This window comes from Coffea eugenioides, chromosome 1, assembly GCF_003713205.1.
Source record: "Coffea eugenioides isolate CCC68of chromosome 1, Ceug_1.0, whole genome shotgun sequence".
Taxonomy (NCBI): domain Eukaryota; kingdom Viridiplantae; phylum Streptophyta; class Magnoliopsida; order Gentianales; family Rubiaceae; genus Coffea; species Coffea eugenioides.
Window position 1 is genome coordinate 896,621 of NC_040035.1, and position 11,443 is coordinate 908,063.

General features: G+C 38.2%; 1 protein-coding gene across 1 annotated transcript; it reads right to left on the reverse strand.

Moving 5' to 3' along the window:
- Positions 1 to 724: 724 nt before the first annotated feature.
- Positions 725 to 11,431, reverse strand: LOC113783804 (probable RNA-dependent RNA polymerase 5). Its single transcript, XM_027330030.1, has 19 exons — positions 11,202 to 11,431; positions 10,439 to 10,688; positions 10,221 to 10,359; positions 9,820 to 9,894; positions 9,042 to 9,195; positions 7,982 to 8,204; positions 7,812 to 7,899; positions 7,554 to 7,697; positions 6,639 to 6,713; positions 6,446 to 6,517; positions 6,176 to 6,282; positions 5,629 to 5,777; positions 5,099 to 5,330; positions 3,946 to 4,171; positions 3,246 to 3,382; positions 2,331 to 2,493; positions 1,778 to 1,913; positions 1,434 to 1,597; positions 725 to 1,354 (listed from the first exon to the last, which is right to left on the reverse strand). The coding sequence occupies exons 2-19, from the start codon at positions 10,663 to 10,665 to the stop codon at positions 1,118 to 1,120; spliced, it is 2,748 nt and encodes a 915-aa protein (XP_027185831.1). The 5' UTR covers positions 10,666 to 10,688; positions 11,202 to 11,431; the 3' UTR covers positions 725 to 1,117.
- Between the last annotated feature and the right edge of the window lie 12 nt (positions 11,432 to 11,443).

Sequence of the window (11,443 nt, forward strand, 5' to 3'; positions counted from 1 at the left end):
TGCGTGAATTTGAACCGACCCCCATGTGAACGCATTTAATGCTGGTACGAAAACCGAAAAGGCGGGACAGCTGAAAGGACGCGGGCACAGCGTCCCTGTGACAGCACTGTACCAGAAGTGACCTCGGCAGAGTAGTGCGCGGCTCTGGCCTTCCACGTGGCGGAGGTAGATTAGGTCTGCCTGACAGTCCTACCTAATCTAGGGGGCTAGTGCAGAGGCCCCGTTCCGGGCCCAGACACGTGGCAGCCCAGGAATGGCCGAGCTGGGCCTTGACCCTCAGACCCCTGGGAGCAGCCCCGGGCCGTACTGACTAGGGCTCCCAGGGGAGGCGAAGGTCCATCCCGAAGAGGTCGAAGGGAAGTCCCCCCCCGAGTGCGGGACACTATCTATACCGGGCAAGTCCCGCGTCGTGCGGAGGTCGGACTCCCTCGCAGGTATAAATAATAGCACACATCTACTGTACAAGGGACGCTGATTACTCGGCTAATACACTCTGACTAAGTTAATCCCGTGAACCCTACTCACCGGAAAACTAACTTGACCGTCGGAGTGCCCTCGGGGACCACCCAGGGCCCCCTCTGTTAGCTCATCTTCTCTGTTTTGCAGGTCTTGGATCAGCTCTCCCATCGACACCCCGAGCTGATCAGGTCAGCTCTCCTCCTCGGAAGCGTCTGCGCTTCTTCACTTACCATGCAAAAGCATACACAGAAAAGTTCAAAGGCTATTGAAAATTTTACCAATGCAAAAGCACCGGCAGACACACAAAGATATAGTAATAATAATATTAGCAGGTGCTTGCTTAGACAATGGCATCATCCGACCCGCTACGATCTCCGACACATACATGCATACAACTGTCTGAGCGTAGCTCTATATTTACAGAAGCTATAGGAGCTCAGAAATTTACCCAACAACAAACAACTAGTTGCTTAGGGAAGATGAGGCCACAACAAAAATACATACCAACTTCTGAAGGCTCCTTGCAATACTTTGCTCAGGGATGAGCTATTTAGAGATGTACTCGGGGCATAATACCAGTAGGTGGTCTCTTTAACATTTTACTACACTCCTAGTTGGGTCAGTGCTTTCGAAGCCAGTTGCGAAAGACCAAGAGAGTCTAAGTCAACAGTTCTCGCAGAGCAGATGGTGAAACTGGTACGAGTCTTTCGTTTCTGCCAGTAGCAAAATAGTTCAAGAGAGCAGAACCTGCTGCTTTCCAGGCAAACCCACATTTTCCTGCGTCTTTTGTGCTAATGGCATACTCATAGGTTACTTGATATAATGCAAGTGCCTCCTTGTGGATCTCCTGCACATCCTTCTGACTTTCTTCAAACTCTGCTGCTTCGTACAGTAACTGCAATCACATAGTTCTTTCAACCAAGTAATTTTTCTCTTTACCACAATGTAAATAAACTACAAAGATGAAAACTGACCCGCTTGTATTTCTTGATTACGTCATCAGCAGCATCATTCCTAGATTCATCATCCTTTTGCATTGCCACTGTCATCTCCTTTCGATACTCGTTGTACCTTCGTCTCCAAGAGCTCAAGTAGTTTTGGGGAACTTCGACATCGAAACACGGTAGTTTTTCAATATCTAGAGTTACACGTGGAAGATGGAGGTCAGTCTTGGAACTTAGTAGAACTCATGTTTTGGAGTCAGTTGTCAAGAATATAAAACCAATCAGGCTTTTTCCAAAGAATCCAGCGTAATTGACAAGAAAGATCATCAACCCCTAAATATCAAGGTACAGGCACAGAGAAGAATGCAAACCACCTATACACCGTTGTTCAGATTGAAATGCCTCTGCTCTATCATAAATGTCACCCAACACAGAAGAAGAACGGTAGCTACCATCCTTTCCCATGTAATGGGGAAATCTTTCTGCCTTCAACTCCTCAGGTACAATGACCTGTGAAAGAATGAAATGGACTACGTTGATCAGATGATTTTCAAACTACTTACTCGGCATGTTGATGATAGTAGGAAACATTTATAGCCTATCTTTGACACCAAACAAATACAAACATGCTAGTTCTCCAAAACACACAAATATCTAAAATCACAATTAAAAAGATGGCAATGAACATCACTTCTCAAGGTATAAAAAGTATGAAAAGAGCTAAAAAGCAATCACCATTTACCAGAAGAAATGAGAGCTACATGTTTAAAATCCAAGCGAAGAAGCACAACTTCAAAGTGCTAGAGGAACGCACACAAATACACAAGCACATCAAGCCAAAAAAAAATCTAGAAAGTAACCATGACAGACTCGTCCACAAAAATTTGAATGGCAGTTGCAAAAAAGATTTGTATCCACAGAACTGACCTTCGTTCCACGTTTTGGTGCATCCAGCGCGTCATAATATATATCAATCAACTTAAGCATATTTTCTTTCAAAGCATGTTTCTCTTTGGCATTGTCATCACCCAATATCAAGAGACGGTCCATAAAAGCTAGCCAACTATCAGCCGCAACGGCCATATTATAGCTGAAAAGAAGATCAAAACGTTAGAGACATTCACAACAAAAACAAAATCTGTCGGGAGGTTATTTCCAGATATTAATTGATGTGGCATTTGCAATTGAGGAGATAGCAATCGAAGGACATAACAGTGACAAACATTCAATTTGGGCTCGTACGCTCTTATCACTTCCATAAACAAGGTAGATGATCTATGCATTTGAGCCATTTTTCTTAATATTATTGATTAATAGCCTCATCACCATCATCCTTGAGCATCCAAAACTTCCAACATGTTCTTCTGAAAGGAATTTACTTCTATGTTTTCTCCTAACTCACTACTACACAACAGAGAAATATTGGAAACGCCCGTTATCTGGAATTGAATAATAATTGATGACACAAGTACTTCACAAAATTTCACATGGTTCTCCTTTTGTATACAGGCAGTACTCTGCAAAGATTCACAAAACATTTAGGCATTCAAACAGGAATAAGTACACAAATCTAAGCTTGAACCCAGAGGTGTCACGTGAGTATCTTATCAATCCAGTAATAAGCCCAAATTCACCATGTTCGAGCAAAGTATCTGTATGTGCATAATACTACATATATGCTAAGATGTGTTTACATATGCGTATCATATGGATAAACATGTTATCTCCTGTACAGAGATACATAAATATTTTAAAACACCATGCATGTTTATGCTTGTTTGTGACTGTCAATACATGAACGATATGCACATGCTATTCTTACATGCAGAGATGGCAGCATACCTTGGCTTCTTTAGAAAATGTCGAAAAAGCTCATGCTCCAATTGTTCAGCTGAATATTCATTTGGATTCTTACTCTCTGCTCGCGGACTTGGATAAACACGCGTCCATGGTGGACTTGCTCTGAAGTACTTTAAGAGCTGTCATCCACAGAGATAAAAAATCAAAGCTAGATCCAATTTCTTACACAAATTAAGAGCATATGCAAACTTTGCTACATCTGCAAATACATGAATGCTAGAAGCCAAAAAAAAAAAAATGCCAGGAGAGGTAGATTCCAAGACAAGCAATTCTGTGGATCTAGCTAAATGAAAAATCTCAGAGTTGTAATATATGCTGGGATACCTCAAGCAGACAGGTACCATAACACATGAACATAACATGGTACCAAAGAAACACAGCACAGCTCATTGCTGGACCAGATTTAACTTAAAAGTGCCACAGCATTTTATATTTTCAACATCTCTCTTCACGTTTTACCTTATAAGCAACACGAGACCAAGAGAACTAGATTGATAGATTTGCAACTTGCAAGCAAAAACCAGATTGACTAGCATCTTAAGTTTCTGATTGCTCTCTCTCCTTCACATCAATACCCACACGCTCAAGATACATAAAATCTTATGACCAATATAAAAAAATTCAGAATAGGAATCAAAAAATGACTACTATTAATTTAATCACAAGATTAGTGAATACGAACCTGAGGATTTCTAGAAACCCAATACATGTCACCATCAAAGTCTCCATTTGCAATTTCAGAAGCAACAGATCTCCGACCTTTCGTGGAGAAGAATATACCATATTTGGCATTGCCAATTATATCCTCCAGCTCCGGCACATAAACCGCTTCAAGGACATGGACATCCCCAAAATGCAGACCTGGATTCCTGTAAACTAAAACCTTCCCAGATACCTGACCATTATCCCTAATATACAAGAAACCAGAAATATCAAAATTAGCATGAAGATATTATTTTGGATTCCAATCGTATATTATTCATATATGGGATAATATCAGAAACCTCCCTTGAGATTTATCTTAATATCACCCACCACCCCTAAGGTTTTAAAAATATCACTTACCTCCCTTATTTTTGTTATTTGTGTAACAAAATTTTTAAAAGCCCTAAACTACCCATTCACTTGCTAAATAACAATATTCCTAAATCACTTTGTTCACTTCAAAAAAACCATCGCCTAAAAAACAATCTCTTATAGTACTACCACATCATAATGTTATACCGCATAAAAAATAAATTTGAAATGAAATACACTTGCACCAATTTCACTCTATATGTTTAAAACTGATTTCTTATAAACCCTTGCCCAAACTATTACATTGTACCAATCATTATAAAAATTAACTCAAAATAACCAAATAAATCATACCCCATTTTATCACAATTACAAAAAATGAGTAATAGAGAATGATAGAAAAAAAGGTAAGAGAAGAAAGTTACTTTTACTTTTGAGCTACAATTATTTGATATGTGAATTATGTGTCAAGTGAGGGGGGAGGTAAGTGATATTTCAAAAACCTCAAGAATGCCAAGTGATATTAAGAGAAATCTCTTAAGGGAGGTTTCTAATATTATCCCTTCATATCTTTGCAAGATGAGTTGTGGACTTGCATAAAGGACCTGTTTTCACCACATTTGTTATGAGAGTCCTTAAACAAAGTTAAAGATAATGGTACTAATTCGAGTACATGGCATTCTCTCCAAACTAGTACTTCCCTTGATGCATAAAGAACGAGGATGAAATAAAATCACTTCACTTAAATATAAATCATGCAAGTGGTGAGAATAATCGAAGCCAATTAAAAGAACAGAGCATGTAAAAAGTCTACATACAGGACCACACAAACTTCATTTTCTTTCAACAAGCCTGTAGGAGTAGGATCAGCCGTTCCCATCAAGTAAAAGCTTTCACTAATAGGGATCTTTCCTTCTTTCAATAGGGTTCTTTCATTATTTGCCAACTCAGATAGACGTTTTTGTAAATGAGGCTCATTAAGAGGGATTCCAGCTAACAACAGTCTTAGAGCACCGCCAGTATCATAAAAACCTTCTTGATTTAGTGCAACTGCATTAATTAAAGCAGAGAGGGAACAACATTTAGAAAATTATCACTACATATGAGGAAAACGAAGAAAAATAACGAAAAAGTAACTAGGTTATCACTTTTTGCTGTATAGTTAAGCAAAACAACAAACTGAGGACAACAAAGATTTCAAGAAAAACAACCAAATTCAGTAACTTGTGCTTAACAAAATACTCTGTATCTGTCAAAGAAAAAAAGAAAAGAAAAGGATAGGTAACTTCCCAAAATTGCAAAAGTAAAAGAAGCTCTTCATAGAATGAAATATAGTATCTCAGATCACCTTTGAATGCAGCACGCTTATCTGTGAAGACAGCATTTGTCTCTTCCAACACACTTGTCACTAGATCCACAAAAAACGTCCTGGGAACGCCTCCGTAGCTCAAAAGAGCAATCAAATACTTTGATAGATGACACCTCCTCGGTCTATGACTGAAAGGCCAATAATAATAACAGTTTACAATCTCTAACAGGACACACCAAAAGCAGTACAATTTTTTGATATTTGCTCCCTCCTTATGATACAATTTTTAAATTGTCCTAATATCTAACCACATTTACGATACTTCTAGCAAGTGGACCTAATTATTATAGTGATAAATAAAGAATAGATAATTTTTTGAAAAGGACAAATTTGTTTTCCACAAATTGAACTTATGTCTCGAAGCAAATTAAATCTTGATAAATAATCATAAATCATTTTAAAAAATGCAAAGCCTTATTTAAGTGTCAAAGTTATTGCATATTATGACCCAACTGTAAGGGGAGTGGGACTTGATTATCCCACATTTGGAAGTAAGGGATTCTGGTGTGGGGTTTATATGGCCTACCTGACTGCAACAATTTCCAGCGAGTCAAATGTTTGCCCAATGGGACCTTTTCTACCTTTCCGAACCTTTATCATGGAGGGCCTAATCTGAATGGTTCCTGCTTTAAGCTGAATTTGTGGAGATGATTTTATAAGCTATGGTGACAGTTAAAAAAAAATACGAACAAATCAAATGCTTTGTGCAGTAAACATACTCAGTTTAGCAAAACTACAGAGCATTTAGATACATCTTTTGCAATAAGAATATTCACATGGAAAGACGGTATGCTACCGTTTTATTTACAAGAAGAGTTCCCTTAACAGCAAGACCTTGACTGAAGAGACGACACTGCATCAACAGAGGCTGGAAGAAAACCAAAAATATTAAAGGAAAAACTTCTAAAGATCTTAAAAACATCAGCTGAGATGCTTCCAGACATCCATTCATAAAATTTAATAGAAAAAATTAAGATCTGTGCCCGTACCGGGTCCCTATTCCCAGCTTCTGTACCTCTCACTTCAAATGGCGCATCCACGAATCCGACAAAATTGTGAAACTTCTACATGCAGAATAAACAGTTAGAAAATTATATTGAACAATTCAGCCATAAAAAAAAAAAGACAGTACACAAGATGATTTAGCAGATTATTTATCTATCAATAAAATGACAGCCAACTAGGTGAGCATTAATTTTGATTTGTTCAGGTAGTGAATGTTTATCTCCATTTTATGGGTGTACTGCAAGAATATGGACATGCATATGAAATGTTCTGAGCCCAATTTAAGATAAATGCTAACCCACACTTTGCAGTAGATCCCTTTGTTGGAATATTTGACTCCAAAGTACATCTCAAATTGAGTCAAAACGTGGGAGAAATTTGCGCAGAAGACAATGTTTACATTTGTGATAGAAACTACAACTAGTGCCATCTCTGAGATCATGTTTGTCATGTTAATATGGAGTATACACTCCCGACCTGGTGAATACAAATAACTTAAATTTATCCTAAAAGTACAGGGTTCAAGAAGTGCCACTATACTGCAACATGGAACCTTAAAAAACAGAAATGCAATCAACAGTAACATGTAAAGAAAATTGTCATGTAGTCATGATATTTTAGGACTCAGCAATGGGGGCAAAAGTAGAAAGCTCCACAGCTTTTTTTATTAAGGAGAGGAAGGATGATGGTATCAGACAGGTTTTTCCTCTATCACAACTATGAATTATATGTATAGCAAAATGGACCTTTAAGTTAATACAAAATCTCAAAACAAAATCTGATTTAGTTCTCTACATATGTCAACTGAAACCATCATGGCACATGTTCTTTGACACTTGGAACTTTTATCAATGCAATTGAAAGTGAAAACTTGGCGTTTCAAAGAACTTTGTTCTCACCTGAAAATCCTTGTCCTTTATGTATTTTGCTCTACCAAAATCTTGCGGACACTTCAGTGCTAAATCTTCGGAGATAAAACCAGTTCCATCTGTATGTATAAGAGGTCCTCCATTATCATCTTTGATAGGCTGATTATTCCCATCCTACAGTAGAGTGGATAATAGAGCAAGAACATGTCCACTATGAGAGGAAGAAGGAAATTGCTTCTAGCTGAGGAAGGAAGTGAAAACGACAAGGAAAAGAAGCAAAGGTCATACATGGCATTCTGTATCTTGAATTGTATCAATGACAACAGAAGAAAGATCCACTGGAAGTTTTATCGTCTTTGACAAGATCAGGGAAAACCTGCACTTAGAACAAGTACAGAACATTTACCACTCGTACAAGTCTTAGATATGGACATCCACATTAACAATAGAAGTATCACCTTGCTATGTATTTTGCCATGCTAGAAACCATGTTCACATCCATAAATAGGCGCCTTGCTTCATTTACTTCCAGTGAAGATAAAAGGTATGGCTCATCAGTGCTAGAAGTAGCAATAGAGTCAAATCGAACGAAGTAGCACTTGGGAAAAGCAGAAAGAGGAGTTTCATTCTTCTCCAATCCTTTTTTTTTCTTCTTGGCATCTTTGCATTCATCTTTAAAAGCTGCAAAATTAACAACAAAGAAATCATCACATGACTGCACAAGATACTGCCTACTTTTAGTAAAACAATCTGTACAAGAACAAACCAAAAGCTTAACATGAGGGAAATGGGATGAAAGTGCCAACAGCCAATTAGATAGATGTCATATTATGTGCAAGCTGTTACCATATGCCAAACCTGTAATTAGAATCCTTATAAGTGAAACAAACAAAGTTGCGACCAATTGCTGTTGACCAAGAACAGATGATCATTTTCTTATTGAAAAATGGCAAACAAGCTAGTGTACGAGAGAAAGAGGTTATCTAGAAGGATAGTTGCAGCCTGGAATGCAATAGTAAAACCTCGTAGAACGATTCATGCACTCTGTTCAAGTGTCATAACCATGTACAGCATGACATCTACAAACGAGCAAAAAAAAGAGTTTAAATGATGACAACAATAACAAGGTTGCTCAATTAAGTCTTTTCTTTTGCATTCTTACCCAAATATTGACCTAGTAGGCCAGTGCTTTCATTAAATAATGCCAGCTTAAAGCAGAACCTTGGTACAATTGGAAGAAACTTGAAAAAAATGTCAGGTTAATCTTGATGTAATTGGCAGGACCAAGGTAAGGCTGTATGAGGCAATAGACTATGTTGTTGCTGACAGGAAATAACTCAAGTACAGACGACTCAAAGAAATGCAAAAGATAGCAAGTTTAGCAATGCATCTAAAGAAGTTATAGCTGTCTAGAACAAAGAATATAAAAGCAATTCCAAGCAATTATGTTTTGGGAAATGGAAAATCAAGATGAAACAATTGAACGTCTTCCAATTAGGGAAAGGAGTGGAAACCAACCGAAAAAGCGGTAGCGCCTCAAACCAACAATAATCCCATCCTCAATGATCCTGTCAGAATTACATTTGCCATTATCAACAAACCTGACAATCAACACGTTGTCATCTCCTAACGCTCTTTGAAGGTGAGTTCTTATGGTCTTTAAGTAAGGTCCCTGAGAAAATGCAATCTGTTATGTAGCATTTGGCCAAATTCTACAAATGATACTCAAACTGAGTATCAGCATTTGTTCAAATTCTACAATAACGTACACAGGTTATTAAACTAGTGAATAAAGTAAAGTCAAAATGAGAGCTAACGAAACTACATGGTCATAAAAACATGTAGTATTATCTAGGTAGAGATAACTACTAACGAAGGGGAAAAAACAACTACAGAAGGATGTGGGGAAAGATGATTTGGTAGCCAGTTGGAAACTTGGACCAGTTCAGAAAACTCTGTTCACCCATTTTATTTTCAACCTTCTAGCTAATGATTACTTTGTTTACAGTACAAGGACAATTTGGAAATACTAAAAACTCAGTATCTTTCTAAAACCTAATATTCTTCACGATATATAAAGTAAAATTACACTACTATAAGAAAGCCTCGCCTCGGTTAGCATGCCAAGATACACCAACCATGATGAAGAGATCACCTTCTACACTACTTGAACAGCTTCAAGTCATGATAATTGCAGTATATTACAAATGCCTGAGGCTCTTGCAAAATTCAAATCTTTTCAAAATACAAAAAAATGAACACCTGATGTATCTTCCTTCACTATTCTCACACAAACCTTGAAACAATAACTTCCATCTTGATAAACGTGACAATAGTAAAAATGCGTCTTCCCAGAGTCCCAATCGATGACCTACAAGACAAAAGATGATGGATTGAAAGTTCATAAATATTACTTTATCATTTTGTCATATTATGCTCTAACCAAACGTTGTTGGTTAATTAACATTTCAGTAAATCAACACTTTCACTTTTCATATAGAACTCTGGACCATAATATAATTCAAAGTTTAGAAAAGGGAAAGCAAAAGGGGTGGGTTGAACAAAAAAAGGAAGCATGCAGAAGAAATGCCTGCCAATTATGACTCTCAACGAGAAAGGTGGCTCTAACAGGGAAAAAAGCAGGACAATCATATACAAAAGAAAACTAATATCAGAAAGACTGAATGTGATTTTAACCTCTATTCTATCTGACGGAGCACATAACTGTTTTCCACACATATCCCAAATGCAAGACTCGTAAACCCCCATTGGGAGATTTTTCATTTCTAAAATCTTATTGGCATTGTCGGTAGTTATAACCTCTTCCAACTTGCTCCTGCAAAAAGAACTGGCTCGGTTAAAGAAATGGCCAACAATAGACCAGACTTGACATGTGGATGAAGAACAGGACTAACCTCCCAATGTAAGAGTACAATAGAAAGAACTTTCTGAACTCAAGTTGACTAAGGACCGTCAACTGGTAGCTGCTTTCATTGAGGACTTTAAAATGATAACCGATATCCTGGGTGCTTGTGCTCTCTTCAACGCCAGGTTCACAACAAAACATTGACTTGTGAGTAGTCTGTGAAGGGCTTGCACTCTCAGGATGCGGTAAGGGAGAGCTCATATTCTGCTTTGACATCGGAGAACAAGGGCTTTCATCACCTGCATTGCAGTACAAACGTCCAAGCCCATCACGAATCATAGGGACAACAAATTAGTAAAATGAATGCAACAAAAATTCGAGAAAAAGAATAAACTATTAAAAAATACAGTCTCGTTAATACTTATTCTCTTGTCTAGAAGCTCACTTACATTAAGCAACAGATATTTTCTTGGGGAAGAAAAAGCTGATCCTGTCATAAGAACCACTAGCGCCGCAACGCCGGCCTTTTTGTTTTTTTCTGGGGGTGATTTTTTTTTTGGGGGGGGGGGGGGTGGGCGCACGTTGAAAAATGAGGAAAAAAAGAAACGGAGATGAAGAAAGAAAGCCAACGTTGGAAACAAATACATAATAATGTATATCAAAGAACAAAAAGAAAAACAGTCCAGATGAATAATTGCAACGGCAAGAAGGACCAACCAAAACACCCGCAGTAGTAAATCAATACTCCAGCGTGCAGTAAATTATGGAAGAACTGAAGTAGTAGGAGTAAGAAGAAAAGGAGGTACTCGTACATTGGGAAAAACAAGTGGGAGGAGGCGGAGGAAAATGCAGAGCACGCTTAGGAGGGGAAGAGCAGGCGTGAAGTTGGGGTGGCGGCGTGCGCGGGGAGGGAGGAGAAGAGGACTGGCGAATGGGACTTTGAGGGCTGTCGGCGAACCAGGTAATGTAGCGACTGAGATCAGTCCGGATGGGCTGCTTGGAGTAATATATCCTCCTCACAATTTCGTAAGCTTTTTCTTCGCCAATATCAAAA